This window comes from Salmo trutta, chromosome 21 (assembly GCF_901001165.1).
Source record: "Salmo trutta chromosome 21, fSalTru1.1, whole genome shotgun sequence".
Classification (NCBI taxonomy): domain Eukaryota; kingdom Metazoa; phylum Chordata; class Actinopteri; order Salmoniformes; family Salmonidae; genus Salmo; species Salmo trutta.
Window position 1 is genome coordinate 43,145,650 of NC_042977.1, and position 27,363 is coordinate 43,173,012.

Genomic DNA, 27,363 nt, shown 5'->3' on the forward strand with positions numbered 1-27,363 from the left:
TGTACGGCAGGACCAAATCAGAGAGATAGGTAGGAGCAAACCCATGTAATACTTCATAGGTTAACAGTAAAACCTTGAAATCAGCCCTGCCCTTAACAGGAAGCCTTAAGTCAAAACTGTAACTTGGCCACTCAGGAAAATTCATTGTCTTCTTGGTAAGCAACTCCAGTGTAGATTTGACGTTTGTGTTTTAGGTTATTGATTTGCTGAAAGGGGAATTTATATCCCAGTTTCTGGTGGAAAGCAGACTGAACCAGGTTCTCCTCTAGGATTTTGCCTGTGACATAAATACCTACACTTTGATAATCATGTGCTGATATTTACCTGTTTCTTTATTTACTATAATAGCCAATATCCCCTAGTGACTCACCTGAAATGTAGTCAATCCAATCAAATGTTTTCTAGCTCACGTTAGATACATGTTTAGTATTCAATGTATCTTTCAAGTTGTGAACTACAGGTTGTGACATTACTGATAGAAAATATCATTTAAATGTTATTGTATGTGGTTCCAGGATGACAGCCAGTGAGGCAGAACATAACAGCAGAAGGAAATGTTTCCTTTCTGAAGATGGAAGTGGTGGAGAAGCCATCGGGCCATGCAGTCCAGTCAACTGATACTGTTAACTGTTTAGTTGTGGAACTAGGTACTGGAGCTGGTTACTGGATTGAGAGTGAAAGACACAGTAGCTTCTTCTCCTAGTGCCAATGCAGAGTATGGCCCATTGAGTGTTGGGTAAAGTTTCACTTCGGTACAGATCTAGGATCAGCTTCCCCTCCCACAATTCTAACCTTTACCATCAGTGGGGGAAATGCAAAACTGACCCAACATCAGCACCTATGGGCAACTTCCCCCTAACAGCCCCTTTAGAGGAGGGAGGGGTGTCACACACCTTGTGATGCACTGTGGACCCTTTGACCCGATAATCCATAAGAACTGTTATTCTTTAGTCCCTATATATTATTGTTCTGTAATACTGAGATGAACACTTGCAGAAAAAGACTGAACATACATGGCTTAAATCTATAGTTTTATATTGTTTCATCTTATTTAATACAGAAATGTAGTGGGAAGGAATTGGATTTCTCTGTTGGGGAGATGCACATAAACACAGGCTCAATTTGAGTTAAAAGTTGTCTTTACTTGCCAGATACACAAATAATCATCATGAACCACACCTATCCTGCTGGTGTTACTGCTGTCAGTGTGGGTTGAGCCAGAAAATAGCAGTTGCTCAACAGGAAACAGACACAAGCAAACATTTCACATGTTAATGTGTCCGTCCGTCCGTCTACCTATCTATTATATTCATTGGAGCACCATCTCAACACCATGTCTCTCCTTTTAGGGTTTGGATTGCTGACCTGCATAGCATCATCAGGTAGGCTTTTGTATATCTCTCAGTTTCTATTGTGTAGTTCTCAAAAAGAGCAGCAATACAATGGTAAATAAAGACATACTGATGGGAAAATATTGGACTGCTTCTGATTCATCCATCATGTAATTCTTATTATCTGAGAGGAATTCTGTCATTCTTATGAAATGAAGAATACATCTAAGTATATTGGTTTAAAAAGATACTGGATGTCGTGTTAGAATATAACTAATTCTGTAGTCAAAGCCAAGGCACCATTATTTGACAATTAGGATGGTCTCTTTAAAGACTACAGTCACAGTTCTGAAGCTTCTGTGCACATGCAGGATTCTCTACTTTGTACACAGTCTCTCCTCTACTCGTACAGAACAGGCTACTCAGGCGAATGGAGCTCATTTAATAAAGTCAGATCAAAGCTGAATCAATGAGTGCTAGATCACAGAATGATAGTATTCTACACAACCAAACATAACAACATAGTAGAATGTTACTGGAAGGCAAAAACACCAACTCATTTCTGAGGAGATTTTAGGATTGTGTGAACAGTCGCATTTTTCTCTTACGTGGCCAAAACTCAACAGCGCGAGTCACTAGGCAAAATATGTGCTTTAATTGAAACTAAACACAGTATTGGTGGAAAAAGTACCCAATTGTCATACTTCTGTTATGGGTGTGTAAAGGAGGCGAAGTCAGGTGCAGGAGAGTAGCGTGTAGCAATAGGCGCACTTTTATTCCGTTCCAAAAACGACAGCACAGAAATACAAAATAACGTGCCCAAAACACGGAAGATGAACAAAATCAAGGCGCGTGGAAAATACCCACATAACATACACCAAAATCACACAAAGACATAGAGGGGAACAGAGGACTAAATACATGCAGTGTGATTAGGGAATGAAAACCAAGTGTGTATGGAAAAAGACAAAACAAATGGAAAAATCGAGCGGCGATGGCTAGAAAGCCGGTGACGTCGATCGCCGAACGGCGCCCGAACAAGGAGAGGAGCCGACTTCGGCGTAAGTCGTGACACCTTCAGTAAAAGTAAAGATACCTTAATAGAAAAAGAAAGTAACACAGTAAAACACTACTTGACTGATCGTCTTAAAGTATTTGATTTTAAATATACTTTAGTCTCAAAAGTAAATGTACAAGTATAAATAATTTCACCTTCCTTATATTAAGCAATCAAGAGAGGAATTGTTATTTTATTTATGGATAGCCAGGGGCACACTCTAACACTCCAACATAATTTACAAACGAAGCACTTGTGTTAAGTGAGTCCGCCATGTCAGAGGCAGTAGGGATGGCCAAGCATGTTCTCTTGATAAATATGTGAAGTGGACCATTTTCCTGCCCTGCTAAGTGTTTAAAATGTAACGAAAACTTTTGGGTGTCAGGGAAAATGTATGGAGTAAAAAGTACATCATTACATCTTTAGGAATGTATTGAAGTAAAAGTAAAAGTAGTCAAAAATATAAATAGTAAAGTACAGATACCCCAAAAAACGACATAAATTGTACTCTAAAGTATTTTTTCTGAAGACCTTTACACCACTGAAACACAGGTAGGCTGTTCTACAGTTCAACAACACCATCTGCTCTAAAATGCGCTCACTGTACATAATTCAAAACATTAACTGAAGAAGATATACATTAAGATAAAAATGCATATCTAGATCTTCCTGAGTTATACAGTGATGTTTCAAAGTAGCCTACAGACATATCTAGATCTTCCTGAGTTATTCAGTTTTGGTTCAAAGTAGCCTACAGAAATTCATTCAGCTTTGATCTGCCTCTATTAAAGAAGCACGATTCTCCAGAGTAGCCTGTTCTCTTCTAGTATAATGTGATTTAGGGCCATGTGTTTTGTGACGTGACTGGATTTTAACCTTTATTTAAAGCTTTTTCATCAAACTGACCATTTTTATTTTAATGTCAGATCTAGCACCATCCTCAGACAATTACTTTCATTTTTGGTGTAATTATCATTTCTAGATAAGGATTTAAATACAGTATAAAAGCTTGCTATGTCACATTATTGTGCAAAACACAGGGCCCTAATTAATACTTGTGGAATTATGGATTCCATCCTCATCATCCTCATCACATTATTTCATTCTGTGTGTTTATTTCATAGAGTCCAGCTCTGTGTTTGTGCTGAAGGGACAGGATGTTCGTCTGGATGTCCAGGAAAATGTTACACTGAAAGAGTTGGAGTTATTTAAGTGGACCTTCAGATCAGAAAATATCCTAAGATGCACTGATACATTGTCAGTGAGAGTGTCTCCTGAGTACAACAACAGGCTTGAGTTTTATCAGGGAAACTTCTCTCTGCTACTGAAGAACCTACAGCAAAATGACAGTGGACCTTATACTGCAGTATTGAATGGTGACAAAGAAAAAACAATTATTGCATACCAGTTAATTGTCCAAGGTATGTTTGACTAGTTTTTCTAATTTATTATAAAGTGACACAGTTACAGTATCAATCAATAGAGCTAAACATGGTGTACAGGTTAAATGCATATTCATTAGTACTCTAGCTCCTGTACTCAGGTTAATATATTAACAATAAAGGGTTTCTATTTGTTTTCAGAGAGAGTTGAGCCTCCAGTCCTGACAGTGGACTCTAACTCCTCCATCAATGCCACCTGTAACGTGACTGTGACCTGCAGAGGTCAGAACACCTCTGTCACCTCCAGCTGTAACAGCAGGATCTGCTCTCAGGTGGGAGGAGAGAGTAGAGGGGCTGAGACCTCCACTGTCCGCCTGCTCTCTGTCTATGTGGCAGGGGGTTTCATCATCTGTAACCACAGCAACCAAGTCAGCTGGGCCAACGACACTAAGGAGATAGTGGAACTCTGTCCAATGAAATCTGGTAAGACACACACACACACACACACACACACACACACACACACACACACACACACACACACACACACACACTGCACACAAATTAACATCTCAAATACTGTATGTCAGATATAAACTGAATGTACAAAACATTAAGAACTATACTAACTATATATATGAATTAACATGTGTGAGCTCACAAAACATTAAGAACACCTCCACATATTGAGTTTCACCCCAACTTTTACACTCAGAACAGCAGCAATTCATCCAGGAATGGACTCTACAAGGTGTCGAATGCGTTCCACAGGGATGCTGGCCCATGTAGACTCCAATGCTTCCCATAGTTGTGTCAAGTTGTGTGGATTGAAAAACCCAGCAGCGTTGCAGTTCTTGACACAAACCAGTGTGCCTGTCACCTACTACCATAGCCCATTCAAAGGCACTTAAATCTTTTGTCTTACCCATTCACCCTCTGAATGGCACACATCCACAATCCATGTCTCAAGGCTTAAAAATTATTATTTAATCTGTCTCCTCCCTTTCATCTACATGGATTGAAGTGGATTTAACAAGTGACATCAATAAGGGATCATAGCTTTCACCTGGATTCACCTGGTCAGTCTATGTCATGGAAAGAGCAGGTGTTCTTAATGTTTTGTACACTCAAATGAATTATTGGAGGAACTGTAACCTTGTCCCCAGGATAATTGCACAGAGGAGGAAGTGTCTAATCTGCGAGAGGAACTGTAACATATTGTCTGTTTGTTGTAAACCAGTGTCTCCCCCTGCTGGTAGCATGTCTGTGTGCATGCTGAAGATCATCCTGGTATCTGTGGGGCTGGTCATCATGATCTCTGCTGTCATCACTGTCCACATCAGGGACAGATTCCACTATGGATAGAATTCTGTGTTTTGTATTTTTTCTCCCTTAGACAAAGTGATTCCTGCTCTGTGTCACAGTAAGACTAGGTCAAAAAAGTACTTTTTAAGTGTTTCAGGTGTTACATAACATAACATAACGTAATATAGCATAGCAAAACATTGCATAGCATAGCACACAGTATCACATGTTGTTGGGCCATTTGTTTTTTTAATACCCAGTATGAAGAAATCAAATCAAATGTGATTTGTAATGCTTGGTAAACAACAGGTGTAGACTAACAGTGAAATGTTTAATGACGGGTCCTTTTCAACAATGCAGTTAAAGATAAAAGATAAAAAACAGAAAATAGAAATCGTGACAAGCTTTAAATATCGGAACAGAATGACATTGCGCATTTCACTTTTAATATCCTCACTAGGATGAGGTTTTGACGTTCGTCCAATCTGTTTATTTTCACCTTTCCTGTCCAAATCATCCTAAAGTATCTCAAAATTGATTGTGTAACTCAAATAAGTTACTTATTTAGGATTAGGACATGATTTGGAAAATGTTAATATAGGTACCATTGAATTGCATTGATTTCCCTGGGGGCGTTTTGCCCCAAACACACTGACATTACATGTTACAACTTATTAAAAATGGATAAAAAAAAATCTCTTTAACCAACTGGTATACTGATATACCTGTGTGTACAACACATTAAGAACTCATGCTCTGTCCATGACATAAACTGACCAGGTGAATCCAGGTTAAAGCTATAATTCCTTATTGATGTCACTTGTTAAATCCGTCTAGATGAAGGGGAGGAAACAGGTTAAAGAAGAATTTTTAGACAATTGAGCCTTGGATATTGTACGTGTGCTGTTCAGAGTGTCAATGGGCAAGATATTGATTATGTTACTTATTTACTTGTTATTCGTGTCAGATATTTCCATTTTGGGATAGTTGTTCACTGAATTGCTAGCACCAGTTGCTCACGCTGCTACAGTGTCTACAAACGTCTCACGCTCACTGGAATGTGAAATCACATGGTTCTGCTAACACATCCCATCCCAATTCACAGTAACTTATAGAATAGTGAAAATTCACTTTGTCTGAAGATGAGAGAATTAGTATAGAGGTCTATGACCCAGCTACGATATACCATCTGATTCCATTATCATGAGAATACTACAGGCCCATCATTAAGAGGGTAAAATAAATCCTCTTAGAGACCCCTTCGCGCTCTAATCCCGTTAACGAGATTGATTTTGACAACAGCCAGTGGAAAATCAGAGCGCCAAATTCAAAACAGCTAAAATCTCATAATTCCATTTTCTCAAACAATCAACTATTTTACACCATTTTAAAGATAAGACTCTCGTTAATCCAACCACATTGTCCGATTTCGAAAAGGCTTTACGGCGAAAGCATAAAATTAGATTATTTTAGGACATAAACTTCACAAGAAAAACCACACAGCCATTTTCCAATCAACTAGATGCATCACAAAAACCAAAAGTACAGCTAAAATATTCACTAACCTTTGATGATCTTCATCAGATGGCACTCATAGGACTTCATGTTACACAATATATGCATGTTTTGCTCGATGAAGTTCATATTTATATCCAAAAACCCATTTACATTGGCGCTCAATGTTCAGAAATGTTTTCCCTCCAAACCTCTCGGTGAATGAGCACAATGAGCACACATATTACAGAAATACTAATCATAAACTTTGATCAATATAGAAGTGTTATGCACAGAGTTATAGATACACTTCTCCTAAATGCTACCGCTTTGTCAGATTTCAAAGAAGGTTCATGGCAAAAGAAGTTTCAGCCCAGAAGACACCATCAACTAGCAAACAGAAACCCGCCATCTTGGAGTCAATAACACTAAGAAATGACCTTATAAATATTCACTTACCTTTGATTATCTTCATCAGAAGGGACTCCCAGGAACCCCAGCTCCACAATAAATGTTCGATAAAGTTCATATTTATGTCCAAATACATCCATTTTGTTTGCGCGTTAGGTTCCTTATCCAAATCCACAACGCGCATGCTTACTTAGTCCAGACGAAAAGTCAAAAAAGTTATACTACAGTTTGTAGAAACATGTCAGACGATGTATAGAATCAATCTTTAGCTTGTTTTTAACATATATCTTCAATAAAATCCAACCGGAACTATCCGTTCTCTTTAGGAGTGAATATGAACTCAGCTCAGTAGGGCGCGGGAGGGAAAAGTCACGACGAAAAGTAAAAAAAGAAATCTATTTACGTTCGTTCAAACATGTCAAACGTTGTTTAGCATCAATCTCTAGGGCCATGTTTAACGTGAAACATCAGTAATATTTCAACCGGACCTTTCCTGTGTCTTAAAAATCATCTTGAAAAAGGTGTCATCTCACATGAACGCGCATGAATGCGCAATAATGAAGTGACGACATCCCAGGGACATCAACTTCCCTTCCTTCTCATCCGCTCTCTGTTCATCATAGAAGCTTCAAACAACTTTATAAAGACTGTTGACATCTAGTGGAAGCCATAGGAAGTGCAAAATGAATCCTTTGTCACTGTGTGTTTTATTGGCAATGACTTGAAAATAGTACAGCCACAAGATTTTCATTTCCTGCTTTCTCAGATTTTTGCCTGCCATATGAGTTCTGTTACACTTAGAGACACCATTCAAACAGTTTTAGAAACTTCAGAGTGTTTTCTATCCAAATCTACTAATAATATGCATATTCTAGTTTTAAAATGTTTTTTTTGATGTAAATATGAACTTGATAGAATACAAAATGCATGCATTGTCTAACATAATGTCCTTGGAGTGTCATCTGATGAAGATTGTCAAAGGTTAGTGCATAATTTTAGCTGGTTTTCTGCTTTTGGTGATTCTTGTCCTTGCATTTAAAATGGCTGTGCGTAATTTTTTGTCTATGTACTGTCCTAACATAATCGCCGTAAAGCCTTTTTGAAATCGGACAACGTGGTTGGATTAAGGAGATGTTTATCTTTCAAATGGTGTAAAATAGTCGTATGTTTGAGAAATTTGAATTATGACATTTTGTTGTTTTCGAATTTGGTGCTCCGATTTTTCACTGGCTGTTGAATAGTGTGTCCCGCAGGTGGGACGGTAGCGTCCCACACAACCCATAGAAGTTAATAACATGCTCTTTCCACGACAGACTGAGTAGGTGAATCCGGATGAAAGCTATGATTCCTTATTGATGTCACTTGTTAATTCCACTTCAATCAGTGTAGATGAAGGGGAGGAAACAGACGTTCCGCTAGCGGAACAACTGCTCCAATATCCAATGATGGGCGTGGCACGAAATACAAACTCCTCTAAAATCCGAAAACTTCCATTTTTCAAACATATGACTATTTTACAGCATTTTAAAGACAAGACTCTCGTTAATCTAACCACACTGTCCGATTTCAAAAAGCGAAAGCAAAACATTAGATTATGTCAGCAGAGTACCCAGCCAGAAATAATCAGACACCCATTTTTCAAGCTAGCATATAATGTCACAAAAAACAAAACCACAGCTAAATGCAGCACTAACCTTTGATGATCTTCATCAGATGACAACCCTAGGACATTATGTTATACAATGCATGCATGTTTTGTTCAATCAAGTTCATATTTATATAAAAAAACAGCTTTTTTACATTAGCATGTGATGTTCAGAACTAGCATACCCCCCGCAAACATCCGGTGAATTTACTAAATTACTCACGATAAACGTTCACAAAAAACATAACAATTATTTTAAGAATTATAGATACAGAACTCCTCTATGCACTCGATATGTCCGATTTTAAAATAGCTTTTCGGTGAAAGCACATTTTGCAATATTCTCAGTAGATAGCCCAGCCATCACGGCTAGCCATTTAGACACTGACCAAGTTTAGCCTTGACCAAACTCCGATTTACTATTAGAAAAGTTTGATTACCTTTGGTGTTCTTCGTCAGAATGCACTCCCAGGACTGCTACTTCAATAACAAATATTGGTTTGGTTCAAAATACTCCATTATATCCAAATAGCGGCGTTTTGTTCGTGCGTTCAAGACACTATCCGAAGTGTAAATAAGGGTCACGAGCATGGCGCATTTCGTGACAAAAGATTTCTAAATATTCCATTACCGTACTTCGAAGCATGTCAACCGCTGTTTAAAATCAATTTTTATGCCACTTTTCTCGTAAAAAAGCGATAATATTCCGACCGGCAAAGCGTGTATACGTACAAAGAGAGAGAAAATAAAAGCATGTTATCCCCTCGTGCACGAGCCTGAGTCTCATAGTACTGTTACTGGCCACTATCCAAACGCGCTACTTTTTTTCAGCCAGAGCCTGCAAAGCCACGATTCAGCTTTTTGCCGCCTTCTGAGATCCCATGGGAGCCGTAGGAAGTGTCACGTAACAGCAGAGATCCTCTGTAATGGATAGAGATAATCAAGAAGGGCAAGAAATGGTCAGACAGGGTACTTCCTGTACAGAATCTTCTCATGTTTTGGCCTGTCAAATGAGTTCTGTTATACTCACAGACACCATTCAAACAGTTTTAGAAACTTTGGAGTGTTTTCTATCCAAAGCTAATAATTATATGCATATTCTAGTTTCTGGGCAGGAGTAATAATCAGATTAAATCGGGTACGTTTTTTATCCGGCCGTGAAAATACTGCCCCCTAGCCATAACAGGTTAAAGGGTTTAAGCCTTGAGACATGGACTGTGTATGATTCAGAGGGTGAATGGGCAAGACAAAAATAATGAAGTGACGTTGAATGAGTATGTTAGCAGGTGCTAGGCGCACCGGTTGGTGTGAAGAACTACAACGCTGCTGTGTTTTTCAGATTTTATTTTGTGATATCCAGACCACCACCCAAAGGACATCACACCAACTTGACACAACTTTGGATAGCATTGCCTGTGAAATTCTTTTGACACCTTGTACAATCGATGTACCGACAGATTGAGGCCATTCTGAGGGCAAAAGGGGGTTTCAACTCAATATTAGGAAGGTGTCCTCATGTTTTGTACACTAAGTGTATACCAGACATAAGGAACATTTTGGGGGGAATGAAAAGGAACATTTTTAACCAGTTCTCAAGATTTGAAAATAATGGTTCTGTTCCGGAACCCTAGAGATTACTTTCGTTCTCGGTTCTGTTTCTCTTCCTCTTGAAATGTTTTTCTTTTTCGGTTTTCTTTTCTGTTCCCTGAACTGGTTACAACCCCTGCTATTGACTCACCATGAACAACACCAGCACACTGAGTAATCTTGATTCTTTCAGAAAATGTAATGGATTTAATAAACTAATGTTTCAAATTCGTCTTTTATTTTATCAAGTGCATTTATTCCTCTCCATGCACCTCCATGGTACTGTAGCATATTAAGGTGTGTGTGTGTCTACTTTCAAGTTTTAATGTCACATGCACAAGTACAGTGAAATGTCTTTCTTGCAAACTCAACAATGCAATATTCAAAAACAATGTGTTACTAGAAAAAAACATGAGAACTAAGAATAAGAAATACACAATAAAGTAAGTAAGCATACTATAGACAGGAAATATTTAAAACGTCAGTTCCAATACCATATTTACATGTGCGGGGAAACTGGAGTAATGGAGGTAGATATGTATTGGGTTAAGGAGACTAGGCAACTGTCACAGTTGTCGTTGTGTTGAAGGGAGGACCAATACGCAGCGGGAATGTCGATGCTCATCTTTATATTTATTCAATAAAGAGACCACGAAAAACAACAAAACAGTTAGAACGACGAAGGACAGTTTCACAGGCTAAATGAATACTAGCTGTGCAAAATACAACTACCCACAAAACCCAAACCAAACACACACCTAATTATAGGACTCTCAATCAGAGGCAACTCGAAACACCTGCCTCCAATTGAGAGTCCAACACCCAAACCTAAACATAGAAAAACTAAACTAGACAGAACGTAGAAATACATACAAAAACACAAACCCTCTGCCACGTCCTGACCAATACTAATAAAATTACTCCCTCTGCTGGTCAGGACGTGATAAACAGAGTAGCAGCAGCTTGCATGTGAGTGAGTGGGTGTGCAGTCAGTATCAAATCAAATCAAATGTATTTATAAAGCCATTTTTACATCAGCAGATGTCACAAAGTGCTATACAGAAACTCAGCCAAAAACCACAAACAGCGAAGCAATGCAGATGGCTAGGAAGCACGTGGCTACGAAAAACTCACAAGATGGGTAGGAACCTAGGAAGAAATCTAGAGAGTAACCAGTCTCTGAGGGGTGGCCAGTCCTCCTTTGGCTGTGCCGGGTGGAGATTTTAAGGGTACATGGCCATTAAGGCCAGATCGTTCTTCAAGATGTTCAAATGTTCATAGATGACCAGCAGGGTCAAACAATAATCACAGTGGTTATAGAGGGTGCAACAGGTCAGCACCTTCGATTGCCAGTTGGCTTTTCATTGTCAAGTATTCAGAGGTCAAGACAGCAGGTGTGGTAGAGAGGGAGTGCGGGAGGGAGGGAGAGAGAGAAGGAGAGTCAAAAACAGCAGGTCTGGTGAAAGGTAGCACGTCTGGTGAAGAAGTCAGTGTTGCATAGCCACAGGCAAAACAACAGAAACAGGATCAGTAGCACGACCAGGTGGACTGGGGACGGGGACAGCCAGGAGTCGTCAGGCCAGGTAGTCCTGAGGCCAGGTCCTAGGCCTCAGGTTCGGGAGGAGAGAGAGGACCTACTGAAGAGATGAGTCTATAGTAAAGACTTAAAGGTCGAGACGGAGTTTGCATCTCTCACATCCATAGGCAGAACATTCCATAAAAATAGCGCATGTGTAGGTATGTACGGCAGGGCCAAATCGGAGAGATACAGTGCATTCAGAAGGTATTCAGACCCCTTGACTTTTTCCAAGTTTTGTTAGGTTACAGCCTTATTCTAAAATTGATAAAATGATCACTCTATACACAATGCCCTGTAATTACAAAGAAAAAACGTTTTTTAGAAATAGAAAATTTAGATGGAAATATCACATTGTCATAAGTATTCAGACCCTTTACTCAGTACTTTGTTGAAGCACCTTTGGCAGCAACTACAGCCTCAAGTCTTCTTGGGTATGACACTACACGCTTGACACATCTGTATTTGAGGAGTTTCTTCTATTCTAATAAAATTTTATTTGTCACATACACATTTTAAGCAGATGTTAATGCGAGTGTAGCGAAATGCATGTGCTTCATGTTCCGACCATGCAGTAATATCTAACAAGTAATCTAACCTAACAATTTCACAACAACTACCTTATACACACAAGTGTAAAGGAATGAATAAGAATATGTATATAAAAATATATGGATGAGCGATGGTTGAACGGCATAGGCAAGATGCAGTAGATGGTATAGAGTACAGTATATACATATAAGATGAGTAATGTAGGGTATGTAAACATTATATAAAGCGGCACTGTTTAAAGTGGCTAGTGATACATTTATTACATCAAGATGGCAAGATGCAGTAGATGGTATAGAGTACAGGATATACATATGAGATGAGTAATGTAGGGTATGTAAACATTATATAAAGCGGCATTGTTTAAAGTGGCTAGTAATACATTTATTCCATACATTTTTTCATTATTAAAGTGGCTAGAGATGAGTCAGTATGTTGGCAGCAGGCACTCAATGTTAGTGATGGCTGTTTAACAGTCTGATGGCCTTGAGATAGAAGCTGTTTTTCAGTCTCTCGGTCCCAGCTTTGATGCACCTGTACTGAACTCGCCTTCTGGATGATGGCAGGGTGAACAGGCAGTGGCTCGGGTGGTTGTTGTCCTTGACGATCATTTTGGCCTTCCTGTGACATCGGGTGGTGTAGGTGTCCTGGAGGGCAGGTAGTTTGACCACGGTGATGCGTTGTGCAGACCTCACTACCCTCTACAGGGCCTTACGGTTGTGGGCGGAGCAGTTGCCGTACCAAATTTCTTCAGCCTTCTGAGGTTGAAGAGGCGCTGCTGCGCCTTCTTCACCACGCTGTCTGTGTGGGTGGACCATTTCAGTTTGTCCGTGATGTGTACGCCGAGGAACTTAAAACTTTCCATCGTCTCCACTACTGTCCCGTCGATGTGGATAGGGGGCTGCTCCCTCTGCTGTTTCCTGAAGTCCATGGTCATCTCTTTTATTTTGTTGACATCGAGTGTGAGGTTGTTTTTCTGACACCACACTCCGAGGGCCCTCACCTCCTCCCTGTAGGCCGTCTTGTCACTGTTGGTAATCAAGCATAAATGTAAATGATATGTAGATGTTGTCCTCAAAGCGAGCAAAGAAGTTGTTTAGTTTGTCTGGGAGCAAGACATCTTGGTCTGCGACGGGGCTGGTTTTCCTTTTGTAGTCCATGATTGACTGTAGACCCTGCCACATACCTATCGTGTCTGAGCCGTTGAATTGCGACTCTACTTTGTCTCTATACTGACGCTTAGCTTGTTTGATTGCCTTGCGAAGGGAATAGCTACACTGTTTGTATTCGGTCATCTTTCCGGTCACCTTGCCTTGATTAAAAGCAGTGGTTCACACTTTCAGTTTTGCACGAATGCTGACATCAATCCACGGTTTCCGGTTGGGGAATGTTTTAAGAGATGCTGTGGATACAACATCACCGATGCGCTTGCTAATAAACTCGCTCACCGAATCAGCATATTCATCAATGTTATTGTCCGACGCTATGCAGAACATATCCCAGTCCACATGATCGAAGCAATCTTGAAGCGTGGAATCCGATTGGTCAGACCAGCGTTGAACAGAACTGAGCTTGGGCGCTTCCCGTTTTAGTTTCTGTCTATAGGCTGGGAGAAACAAAATGGAATCGTGGTCAGATTTTCCGAAAGGAGGGCGGGGAGGGCTTTATATGCGTCGCGAAAGTTAGAATAACAATGATCCAGGGTTTTGCCAGCCCGGGTTGCGCATTCAATATGCTGATAAAATTTAGGGAGCCTTGTTTTCAAATCAGCCTTGTTAACCTGTCTGGGCTAGGGGGCAGTATTTTCACGGCCGGATGAAAAACGTACCCAATTTAAACAGGTTACTGCTCTGGCCCAGAAACTAGAATATGCATTTTATTAGTAGATTTGGATAGAAAACACTCTGAAGTTTCTAAAACTGTTTGAATGGTGTCTGTGAGTTTAATACCCCCAGATACAATAAATGTAGCCTCAGGATATATGGTTTACATAGAGTCAAATTAAGTTCTTTCAGGGCCGTCGATGTGTCTGATTGGGGCGGGATATACACAACTGCGATTATGGTTGAAGACAATTCTCTTGGTAGATAATGCTGTCGGCAATTGATTGTAAGGAATTCTAGGTCAGGTGAACAAAAGGACTTGAGTTCTTGTATGTTGTTATGATCACACCACATCTCGTTAATCATAAGGCATACACCCCCGCCCATCTTCTTACCAGAGAGATGTTCGTTTCTGTCGGCGTGATGCGTGAAGAAGCCAGGTGGCTGTACCGAGTCTGATGACGTATCCCGAGTGAGCCGTGTTTCCGAGAAACAAAGAACGTTGCAATCTCTGAAGTCTCTCTGGAAGGCAACTCTTGCTCGGATTTCGTCTACCTTGTCAAGAGACTGGACATTGGCGAGTAGTATGCTCGGGAGCGGTGCGCGATGTGCCCGTCTACAGAGCCTGACCAGAAGACCGCTCCGTCTGGGATCCGATCCATTGTCCTGGGTGGTGGACCAAACAGAGCATCCGCTTCGGGAAAGTTGTATTCCTGCTCGTAATGTTGGTGAGTTGACGTTGCTCTTATATCCAATAGTTCATCCCGACTGTATGTAATAAAACCTAATATTTACTGGGGTAACAATGTAAGAAATAACACAGAAAAAAACAAATACTGCATAGTTTCCTAGGAACGCGAATTGAGGTGGCCATCTCTGTCGGCGCCAGATGTTGACATCTCTGCAGATAGTCTCAAACTCTGCCAGGTTGGATGGGGAGCGTTGCTGCAGAACTATTTTCAGGTCTCTGCAGACATATTCGATCAGAATCAAGTCCGGACTCTGCCTGGGCCACTCAAGGACATTGAAAGACTTGTCTCCAAGCCACTCTGGTGTTGTTTTGGCTGTGTGCTTAGGGTCGTTGTCCTGTTGTAAGGTGAACCTTCGCCACAGTCTGAGGTCCTGAGCGTAGCAGGTTTTCGTCAAGGATTTCACTGTAATTTGCTCTGTTCATCTTTCCCTCGATCCTGACTAGTCTCCCAGTCCCCACCGCATGATGCTGCCACCACCATGCTTCACCATGCCAGGTTTCCTCCAGGCGTGACGCTTGGCATTCAGGCCAGAGTTCAATCTTGGTTTCAAATCAAATCAAAGTTTCTTTTTCACGTGCAGCGGATACAACAGGTGTAGACCTTAGAGAATCTTGTTTCCCATGGTCAGAGTCTTTAGATGCCTTTTGTCAAACTCCAAGTGGGCTGTCTCATGTGCCTTTTACTGAGGAGTGGCTTCTGTCTGGCCACTCTACCATAAAGGCTTGATTGGTGGAGTGCTGTAGAGATGGTTGTCCTTCCGGAAGATGCTCCCATCTCCACTGAGGAACTCTGGAGCTTTATCAGAGTGATCATCGGGTTCTAGGTGTCACAGGTGTCGTAATGTAGAGACCAAGGCGCAGCGGGTTGCGTGCTCATAATTATATTCAGGCCTGCATGCCTGTCTGTCCTGCCTGCATGCCTTTCTGTCCTGTCTGCATGCCTGTCTGACCTGCTTGCATATCTGTCTGTCCTGTCTGCATGTCTGTCTGTCTGTCCTGCCTGTCTGTCCTGCCTGCATGCCTGTCTGTCCTGCCTGTATGCCTGTCTGTCCTGCCTGCATGCCTGTCTGTCCTTCCTGCATGCCTTTCTGTTCTGCCTGCATGCCTTTCTGTCCTGCCTGCATGCCTGTCATTCCTGCCTGCATGCCTTTCTGTCCTGCCTGCATGCCTGTCTGTCCTGTCTGCATGTCTGTCCGTCTGTCCTGCCTGCATGCCTTTCTGTCCTGCCTGCATGTCTGTCTGTCTGTATGTCTGTCTGTCCTGCCTGCATGCCTGTCTGTCCTGCCTGCATGCCTTTCTGTCCTGCCTGCATGCCTGTCTGTCCTGCCTGCATGCCTGTCTGTCCTGCCTTCATGCCTGTCTGTTCTGCCTTCATGCCTGTCTGTCCTGCCTGCATGCCTGTCTGTCCTGCCTGCATGCCTGTCTGTCCTACCTGCATATCTGTCTGTCTGTCTGTCCTGCCTGCATGCCTGTCTGTCCTGCCTTCATGCCTGTCTGTTCTGCCTGCATGCCTTTCTGTCCTGCCTGCATGCCTGTCTGTCCTGCCTGCATGCCTTTCTGTCCTGCCTGCATGCCTGTCTGTCCTGTCTGCATGTCTGTCTGTCCTGCCTGCATGCCTTTCTGTCCTGCCTGCATGTTTGTCTGTCTGTCTGTATGTCTGTCTGTCCTGCCTGCATGCCTGTCTGTCCTGCCTGCATGCCTTTCTGTTCTGCCTGCATGCCTGTCTGTTCTGCCTGCATGCCTGTCTGTTCTGCCTGCATGCCTTTCTGTCCTACCTGCATGCCTGTCTGTCCTGCCTGCATGCCTGTCTGTCCTGCCTTCATGCCTGTCTGTTCTGCCTGCATGCCTGTCTGTCCTGCCTGCATGCCTGCGAGTCATTGGGCCATCTCTCCACCTCTCTCTCTGGCATCACTCCCCCATCAAAGTTACAGTACATAGAGTTACATAAGAGTCCCTCCCCGTCAGAGTTACAGTACACACCGTAGGGTTACATAAGAGTCCCTCCCTATCAGAGTTACAGTACATAGAGTTACATAAGAGTCCCTCCCCGTCAGAGTTACAGTACATAGGGTTACATAAGAGTCCCTCCCCGTCAGAGTTACAGTACATAGGGTTATATAAGAGTCCCTCCCCGTCAGAGTTACAGTACATAGGGTTATATAAGAGTCCCTCCCCATCAGAGTTACAGTACATAGAGATACATAAGAGTCCCTCCCCGTCAGAGTTACAGTACATAGGGTTATATAAGAGTCCCTCCCCGTCAGAGTTACAGTACATAGGGTTATATAAGAGTCCCTCCCCATCAGAGTTACAGTACATAGGGTTACATAAGAGTCCCTCCCCGTCAGAGTTACAGTACATAGGGTGACATAAATGTCAATGGTATGTTATGTAAAGCAACTCGGCCCAAATGAACCTACTATGATCAGGATGGTGTGCAAGCCAGGCAGACATATCTAGATCTTCCTGAGTTATACAGTGATGTTTCAAAGTAGTCTACAGACATAACTAGAACTTCCTGAGTTATACAGTGTTGATTTAAAGTAGTCTACAGACATTCATTCAGCTTTCATCTAACTTTATTAAAGAAGCATGATTCTCCAGAGTAGCCTGTTCTCTTCTAGTATAATGTGATTTAGGGCCATCTGTTATGTGACATGCCTGGATTTTAACCTTAATTTGAAGCTTTTTCATCAAACTGTCCTCTTTTCTTTTTATGTCAGATCTAGCACTGTTTTCTGACAATTGCTTTAATTAGTTTGTAATGATCATTTCTGGATAAGGCTTTACATACAGGATAAAAGCTTGCTATGTCACATGATTGTGCAAAACACAGGGCCCTAATTAATACTTGTGGAATTATGGATTCCTCCTCTTCCTTTCCTCCTCATCACATGAAGTCTTCTGTGTGTTTATTTCAGAGCCCAGTGCTGAGACCTCTGTGTTTGTGCTGAAGGGACAGGATGTTCACCTGGATGTCCAGACAAATGTTCAATTGCAACATTTTGTTGCGCTATATTGGAAGTTTAACAGATCAGTCAAGGTTGTAAAGTACCTCAGAAGTAACATTTGAAGGTTACAAAGGTAGGGCTGAATTTAGTGAGGGAGGCCTCTCTGCTACTTTATGATGCAGTTGTGTCTGGTTACAAAGACAGTGATGTTGCTACATACTTGTTGGTAGTTCAAGGTAGGTTTTCCCTCATTATTTGTCATTGTTTTTCTTGCTGTTGTTTTGGTTTTACCAAACGTTTTCTGCTGGTATACAACTCTATTTATCCATCTGTTAAAACAATAGATTTTCTTTCCTGTTTCTTACCCTGTTTGTCTATGTGTTTTTAGAGAGAGTTTAGCCTCCAGTCCTGACAGTGGACTCTGTCTGCTCCAGAAACGGCACCTGTAACGTGATTGTGACATGCAGAGGTCAGAACACTTCTGTCACCTCCAGCTGTAACAGCAGCACCTGCTCTCAGGTGGGAGGAGAGAGTAGAGGGGCTGAGACCTCCACTGTACCCCTGCTCTCTGTCTATTTGGCAGGGGGTTCCATCATCTGTAACCACAGCAGCCAAGTCAGCTGGGCCAACCACACCAAGGAGATAGTGGAACTCTGTCCATTGAAATCTGGTAAGGGGGGCTACGCCCCTTTTTTCTCAATTTCCGCCTGAATGACGTGCCCAAAGTAAACTGCCAGTAGCTCAGGTCCTGAAGCCAGGATATGCATATAATTGGTACCATTGGAATGAAAACACTTTGAAGTTTGTAGACATGTTAAAATAATGTAGGAGAAGAGTATAACACAATAGATATGGTAGGAGAAATTCCAAAGAATAACCATCCAGAATTATTTTGAGAGAGAGACCATGCTCTTCCAATGGCCAGTATAAGGGCATATTCAATTCTAGCTCCCAGGACACCACTGGGAGTCAGCAGTCTATGTTCAAGGTTTCAGGCTTGTAACTTGAAAACGAATAAGAAATAACAGTTTTAGTACAGGGACACAGTCTTGGAAATCTATGTTTGCTCGCGCCAAGACAAGACGCACCTGCTAAAATCGGTTTCCTATTGAACATACTTCTTTCCGTATGAAATATTATAGTTTGATTAGAATTTAGGGTATCTGAGGTATAAATAGAAACGTATTTTGACTTGTTGAAACAAGGTTTAGGGGTAGATTTTCGGATTCCTTTCTTTGCCCGTTGAACGAGTGGATTACTCAAATTGATGGCGCCAACTAAACAGACTTTTTGGGATATAAGGAAGGATTTTCTCTAACAAAACAACACTACATGTTATAGCTGGGACCCTTTGGATGACAAATCAGATGAAGATTTTCAAAAAGTAAGTAAAAATTAAATTGCTATTTGTGAATTTATGAAACCTGTGCTGGTGGAAAAATATTTTGATGTGGGGCGCCGTCCTCAAACAATCGCATGGCATACTTTCGCAGTAATAGCTACTGTAAAGCGGACAGTGCAGTTAGATTAACAATAATTGAAGCTTTCAACCGATATAAGACACTTGTATGTTCCTAAATGTTTAATATCCATAATTTTTTTGATTATTTATTTGAATTGTGTGCCCTCCAGTTTCACCGGAAGTTGTCCCGCTATGTTGGCCGGATGTCCTGGCACCTACTAACATACCCCGTTCAAAGGCACTTCAATATTTTGTCTTGCCCATTCACCCTCTCAATGGCACACATACACAATCCATGTATCAATTGTCTCAAGGCTTAAAAATCCTTCTTTAACCTGTCTCCTCCCCTTCTTCTACACTGATTGAAGTGGATTTAACAAGTGACATCAATAAGGGATTTTAGCTTTCACCTGGATTCACCTGGTCAGTCTATGTCACGGAAAGAGCAGGTGTTCTTAATGTTTTGTACTTTCCGTGTATTAATGGAAGAACCTTAACCTTGTCCCCAGGCTAATTGCACAGAGGAGGAAGTGTCTAATCTGCGAGAGGAACTGTAACATATTGTCTGTTTGTTGTAAACCAGTGTCTCCCCCTGCTGGTAGCATGTCTGTTTGCATGCTGAAGATCATCCTGGTGTCTGTGGGGGTGGTCATCATGATCTCTGCTGTCATCACTGTCCACATCAGGGACAGATTCCACTATGGATAGAATCATGTGTATTGTATTTTTTCTACCTCAGACAAAGTGATTTATACTCATGCTTCATTACTGAAAAAGTAGAGATTTGTGATGATTATTATCAGCATTTTGTCTCAAATGGTTTCCTATTTGAAATAATTGGTGGTCATACTGGTCTTGGCCAGACAGTTGACTGCTCTTCCCACATAAGCCACCCTAATCACTTGGGTGTCTGGATCCTGTCCAAATACTACAAGGCAGCGCTGAGGCATTGACTGATCAAATCCTCAAAGGTATTTACTCCCATTAAATAGCATTGATATCATTTTGCCACAGCTTCTCATGTTGATAGGGGCATTGTAAATAGTAATTTTGTGCCTGTTAATTTAATTTCCATTGATAGCTCTGTTAGCTCCTGTTAGCTCTGTTGTTAGTTCCACCTATGCTATTAATGGTTTTACAGTATATCAAGCTATCATGTGCAAATAAGCATAGTGGTATTGTTAATAGTTATATTGTACTCATTTACTTGAATTCTAGTATTAGCTCTGCAACTTTGAATCCAACCAGGAAGCCCATTGTGGCTAGCTCATCCAGTTCTATTGACTCTTGTGTCACCATGGATACTCCTGCTGCTTTCAAATCTCACAGAAGGCTTGGACTGTTACATTTAAATGTGCCTGATGTCGAAACTGGACGTTCTGGGTGCATGACACTAGCCCAGATGTTCTGTTTATCTCAACATGCAACAATTTCAGAGATTTTACTGAGTTACAGTTCTTATAGGGAAATAAGTCAATTGAAAAAAATGAATTAGGTCCTAATCTTTCACATGACTGGGAATACAGATATTTATCTGTTTGTCACAGATTCCTTAAAATGAAAGGTATGGGCATGGATCAGAAAACCAGTCAGTATCTGGTGTGACCTTCATTTGCCTCATGCAGCGCGGTAAATCGCCTTCGCATAGAGTTGATCAGGCTGTTGATTGTGGTCTGTCAAAATGTTGTCCCACTTCTCTTTCATGGCTGTACAAAGTTGCTGGATATTGGTGGGAACTGGAACACGCTGTTGTACACGTTGATCCAGAGCATCCCAAACATGGTGAGTATGCAGGCCATGGAAGAACAGGGACATTTTCAGACATTCCAGGAATTGTGTACAGATCCTTGTGACATGGGGCAGTGCATTATCGTGCTAAAACATGAGGTGATGGCGGCAGATGAATGGCACGACGAGGGCCTCAGAACCTTGTCATGGTATCTCTGTGCATTCAAATAAATCAAATGCAATTATGTTCATTGACCGTAGCTTATGTCTGCCCATACCATAACCACACCGCCACCATGGGTCACTCTGTTCACAATATTGGACGTACTGCCAAATTCTCTAAAACTACATTGTAGTTGGCTTACGGTAGAAATGAACATTCAATTCTCTGGCAGCAGCTCTGGTGGATGTTCCTGCAGTCAGCATGCCAATTGCAAACTTGGGAACTGCACATTTTAAAGTGGTCTTTTATTGTCCCCAGCAGAAGTTGCACCTGTGTAATGATCATGCTGTTTAATCAGCATCTTGATATGCCACACCTGTCAGGTGGATGGATTATCTTGGCAAAGGAGAAATTCTCACTACCAGGGATGTAAACAAATTTGTGACCGACTGCCTTGATTTACTTGACGTCAACAGTGAAGAAGCGAATCCTGGATAGTGGCCGGCCTTCTAGACAGTTGCAAAGAAAAAGCCGTATCTCAGACTGGCCAATAAAAATAAAAGATTAAGATGGGCAAAAGAACACAGAAACTGGACAGAGGAACTCTGCCTAGAAGGCCAGCATCCCGGAGTCGCCTCTTCACTGTTGACGTTGAGACTGGTGTTTTGCTGGTACTATTTAATGAAGCTGCCAGTTGAAGACTTGTGAGGCATCTGTTTCTCAAACTAGACTGGGGCCTCCCACTCCTCTTTCCATTCTGCTTAGAGCCAGATGTGCTGTTCTGTGAAGAGATTAGTACACAGCGTTGTGCGAGATCTTCAGTTTCTTGGAAATTTCTTGCATGGAATAGCCTTCATTTCTCAGAACAAGAATAGACTGACGGGTTTCAGAAGAAAGGTCTTTGTTTCTGGTCATTTTGTGCCTGTAATCGAACCCACAAATGCTGATGCTCCAGATACTCAACTGGTCTAAAGAAGGCCAGTTTTATTTCTTCTTTAATCAGGACGACAGTTTTCAGCTGTGCATAATTGCAAAAGGGTTTTCTAATGATCAATTAGCTAATCCAAGTTTATCATTTTTAAAGGCTAACACAACGTGCCATTGGAACACAGGAGTGATGGTTGCTGATAATGGGCCTCTGTACGCCTATGTAGATATTCCATAAAAGAATCTTCCGTGTCCAGTTACAATAGTCATTTACAACATTAACAATGTCTTCACTGTATTTCTTACCAATTTGATGTTGTTTTAAATGGACCAAAAATGTGCTTTTTTTAAAAAACAAGGACATTTCAAAGTGATCCCAAACTTTTGAACGGTAGTGTACATTTGAATGTTGCAGCAATAGGACCTAGGCCTAGCGTTTGAGTGAGTGAGAGATTTTTGAAACAAGCCCTGATTCCAATGAATAGACTGCCCCCACATGGAGAAAAAGATATCTGCTCATTTTCAGCCACTCACAAGGCTCATTTGAATTTCCTGATGCATCAGCAAAATGATCTGCGACAAAAGAGTGATCAAGTTAAGATCTGACATCTGTAGGCCCTGCCACATAGACAGAAAGCAGGGGGACAGTGGAGGTCTCAGCCCCTGTACTCTCTCCTCCCACCTGAGAGCAGATCCTGTTGTTACAGCTGGAGGTGACAGAGGTGTTCGGACCTCTGCAGGTCACAGTCACGTTACAAATGCCATTGATGTAGGACTGGTGGCTCAACTCTCTGAAAACAAATAGAAACAGGTTATTGTTTGTTTATTAACCTGAGTAGATACCATAATAAGCTGGAGTACCAATGAATCTGATGTACTAGTGGAAAGTATTTAACCTATACACTATGTTTAGCTCTATTGATTGATGTGTATGCAAAAACATAATAGAATAACCTCTCAGTTTAGCCTATAACAACGACAAAAAAACTACTTTATTACCAGGTAATCATACAAATATATTCCCCTCAAATAACAATATGTATGAGCTTATATAGAGATGAATCAAAGGTGCCCTCATCAGTCTTTCCACCAGCTTAAGTTACTGAGCACCAATTTTGTCATATGTCATATTTCATAAATGTGTCAAAGGTCGGCTTGTATTTACATTTTATGGAAATAGTTACAAATGTATAACTACTAGGAAGTTGAATAACTGGTTCAGCCTTGTACAGTATCTGCCTAATATAGCACATGGTTTGACACGCATCACCATGGAAACTGTAAAGCAGCCTACACTCTTAGAAAAAAAGGGTTTTTAAAGGGGTCTTCGACTGTCCCCATAGGAGAACCCTTTTTGGTTCCATGTAGAACCCTTTTTGGTTCCATGTAGAACCCTTTTTTGGTTCCATGTAGTAACTTCTGCAGAAAGGGTTGTAACTGGAACCAAAAAGGATTCTTCAAAGGGTTTTCCCACGGGGCCAGCCGAATAACCCTTTTAGATAGTACCTTTTTTTCTAAGAGTGTATGGTGGGACTTTCCTGTCAAAACCACCACAAGTGCACACAGAATTGAAGAAGTTTTTGTGTGACAGATTGTTTCCTATGACTCACTGCAGTGACATCGCATGAGCATTGAGCACACTGCAGTTTTAGTTCTTCAAGAGTCCCAGGGCAGGTCTGCTCTAGGCCCAAAATTAATTTGATTGGCTTTTGGAAAGGTTGGATGGAGTTAACTTTGTGCTTTGAGCAAGGAAGCTAGAAAGCTAGCTACTTCATGCTAATGCCATGATTTACAGGTTACTGCTAACATAGCTGCGGGATGTATAGGTGCTGCAGCACCCCCTGATAAGTCACAATTTAAAAATAAATAAATAAATAAGTGCACTAGGCTTTTATTACTCCTGTCTGAGCTGAGAAAAATACCCGTCGACCAAAATATTCCTAAGCAAAAGCATTCAAAATCTCATCCATGTCATAGAAACACAATAATAATATGTCTACGACCCATACCTTCATCATCAAAACCATCATCTTCACTTCCAACAATTGTTAAAAAAAAATGTAATTCATATTTAAACATACAATCAAATTGTTACATACAAACATACAATCTACCTGCAGTGAAGCCACTCAACATATACATATATTCAGTCATCAGGCAGATACTCCCATCCAGAGCGAACCACAGGAGCAACCAAGGTGAAGCAACCCACCCAGGGGCACATCAAACAGATCTCCCACCAAGTCAAATCAGGGAGCTGGACCAGCGACCAATCAGCCACAGGTCCAAGCTCCCAACCGCCAGGCCACCATCCATCCAAGATCCTCTAACAGTTCCTGAGAGCTGCCCCACAACTCTCCGATAACCCCCCAAACAGTCCCCCCCAAAATAAACCTTTCACTCCACTCCCAGTGAAACGCTTTCTTACAAGCCCTTAGCCAACAATGCAGTTTTAAGAAAAGAGATAAGAATAACAAATAATTAAAGAGCAGCAGTGAATAACAATAGCGGGGCTATATACAGGGGGTACTGGTACAGAGTTAATGTGCGGGGGCACCGGTGTCGAGGTAATTGAGGTAATATGTACATGTAGGCAATGTTATTAAAGTGGCTATGAATAGATAATAACTGTCACGACTTCCGCCAAAGTCAGCTCCTCTCCTTGTTCGGGCGGTCGACGTCACCGGCTTTCTAGCCATCGCCGCTCCATTTTTCATTTATCCATTCATTTTGTCTTGTGCCCTGCACACCTGGTTTTCATTCCCCAATCACACTACATGTATTTATTCCTCTGTTCCCCCTCATGTCTTTGTGTTTGATTGTTTCGTGTTTCGTGTCATTTTTGACGCGCTATTTTCTGGTGTGCGTTTATTTTCCGTGTTGTATATTCACGAGGTATGTTTATTTGTTTGTACTTTATTATTGTGACTGTTTGCGCGTGTTTGCACTTTGCTTTCAGATGGAGGTTTCGATGCAGTGGCTTCCATCTGTTGGTTTCTCCTGCCTAATAAAGTGTGCGCCTGTTCACAACTCTCTGCTCTCCTGCACTTGACTCCGCTCCCAGTACGCACACCATTGACAATAACGTGTGTGTATGTCTTTGTGTGTGCACATGTATGTGTGTGTATGTCTGTGTGTATGTGTCTGTGTGTATGCACATGTACGTGTTTGTATGTGTGTGTATGTCTGTGTGTGCATGTCTGTGTGTGTGCACATGTATGTGTTTGTATATCTGTGTGTGTGCACATGTGTGCATTTGAATGCGAGTGCGTGTCTTTCAACTATGCTGTGATGTTTAACATACAATTTTAATCTCTCAAATTGAATAGCATCCACAGATTGCGAGCTGAAGGTAAATACTTTTACTAAGAGTATTAGTATATTAGTAATCGACTGACCAGGTCTCCAGATCTCCGAACAATGCTATTTCTGGGGTCAATTTTAGATGAATGTTAAATCTTGCGTCATTTTATATATCAACTCTTACACACTGTGGCTTGGAATTGGTACATCAAAAATCACTTCCCAGCTATTTTGAAATCTGTAGGGTACAGCTGTCAACATTCTGGTCCTTAAATGAAACTGGTATACTTTCCTATTTCCGCTATTTTTGTTCCTCTGCCAGTTTTGATCCTTTATATTGGGCAGACAGACCAATTCCCTACCTTCTCCCGCTGCCACCTGCCTCCTCCATTTTTGGGGTAATCCTGTAATCAATTGGTTGTAATCTTGGATTGAACAGACCTTCCCAAACAATTATGATAGCTCCATGAAAGACATAACTCTACCATTCCAATTTACAATATAATTTGTAAACAAAACTCCCTTTTCAAACATATTTTCCATAAATACAGGTATTTTTAAGTTCAACCATAATATTTATTGTAATATTTGTTCTATCTTTTCTGGGGGATGAAATTGAAATTGTAACTAGCTCTGCAATGATTGTTTGAAAAAGAGAGATACTTTGAACAAGGTTTGATTATAAATTAATTGTAAATGAGACATGGTAATCTGCACAAAAGCAAAAAGGAACGCTTTTAACAATGGATGAGCTTTTCTTAGTAAATCTACTTGAGAAACATTTTAGGTTCAAATAAACTTTTGTATGAGTGAAGATTTTAGAGAGAGGTTAAGTGCTTTCATATTTAATCATCTCAACCCACCCAGTTCATATTGATTATATACAGTTGAAGTCGGAAGTTTACATAAACTTAGGTTGGAGTTTTTCAACCACTCCACAAATTTCTTGTTAACAAACTATAGTTTTGGCAAGTCGGTTAGGACATCTACTTTGTGCATGACACAAGTAATTTTTCCACAATTGTTTACAGACAGATCATTTCACTTTTAACTCACTGAATCACAATTCCAGTGGGCCAGAAGTTTCCATATACTAAGTTGACTGTGCCTTTAAACAGCTTGGACAATTCCAGAAAATGATGGCATGGCTTTAGAAGCTTCTGATAGGCTAATTGACATCAGTTGAGTCAACTGGAGGTGTACCTGTGGATGTATTTCAAGGCCTACCTTCAAACTCAGTGCCTCTTTGCTTGACATCATGGGAAAATCAAAAGAAATGAACCAAGACCTACATTTTTTTTGAAGACCTCCACAAGTCTGGTTCATCCTTAGGAGCAATTTCCAAACACCTGAAGGTACCACGTTCATCTGTACAAACAATAGTACGCAAGTATAAACACCATGGGACCACGCAGCAGTCATACCGCTCATGAAGGAGACGCGTTCTAACTCCTAGAGATGAAAGTACTTTGGTGCGAAAAGTGCAAATCAATCCCAGAACAACAGCAAAGGACCTTGTGAAGATACTGGAGGAAACGGTTACAAAAGTATCTATATCCACAGTAAAAACGAGTCCTATATCGACATAACCTGAAAGGCCGCTCAGCAAGGAAGAAGCCACTGCTCCAAAACCGCCATTAAAAAGCCAGACTACAGTTTGCAACTGCAAATGGGGACATAGATTGTACTTTTTTGAGAAATGTCCTCTGGTCTGATGAAACAAAAATAGAACTGTTTGGCCATAATGACCATTGTTGTGTTTGGAGGGAAAAGGGGGGAGGATTGCAAGCCGAAGAACACCATCCCAACCGTGAAGCACAGGGGTGGCAGCATCATGTTGTGGGGGTGCTTTGCTGCAGGAGGGACTGGTGCACTTCACAAAATAGATGGCATCACGAGGAATGAACATTATGTGGAT

The 27,363-nt window shown here is 41.2% G+C and overlaps 1 protein-coding gene across 2 annotated transcripts; it reads left to right on the forward strand.

Annotated features, from left to right (window-relative positions):
- Positions 1-1,227: 1,227 nt before the first annotated feature.
- On the forward strand, positions 1,228-18,331 carry LOC115157501 (SLAM family member 5). Of its 2 annotated transcripts, none has more exons than XM_029705808.1 (4): positions 1,228-1,382; positions 3,513-3,809; positions 3,972-4,253; positions 18,251-18,331. In XM_029705808.1, the coding sequence occupies exons 1-4, from the start codon at positions 1,334-1,336 to the stop codon at positions 18,259-18,261; spliced, it is 639 nt and encodes a 212-aa protein (XP_029561668.1). In that variant the 5' UTR covers positions 1,228-1,333; the 3' UTR covers positions 18,262-18,331. The 2 variants fall into 2 exon arrangements, with proteins under 2 accessions (XP_029561668.1, XP_029561667.1); XM_029705807.1 differs by lacking the exon at positions 18,251-18,331 and adding an exon at positions 5,011-5,782.
- The last annotated feature ends 9,032 nt before the right edge of the window (positions 18,332-27,363 follow it).

Coding starts and splice junctions, on each gene's coding strand:
- LOC115157501 (XM_029705807.1), top strand. CDS start 1,334: ATGTCTCTCCTTTTAGGGTTTGGATTGCTGACCTGCATAGCATCATCA. Junction 1,383..3,512: donor GACCTGCATAGCATCATCAG/GTAGGCTTTTGT, acceptor TTTATTTCATAG/AGTCCAGCTCTGTGTTTGTG. Junction 3,810..3,971: donor ATACCAGTTAATTGTCCAAG/GTATGTTTGACT, acceptor ATTTGTTTTCAG/AGAGAGTTGAGCCTCCAGTC.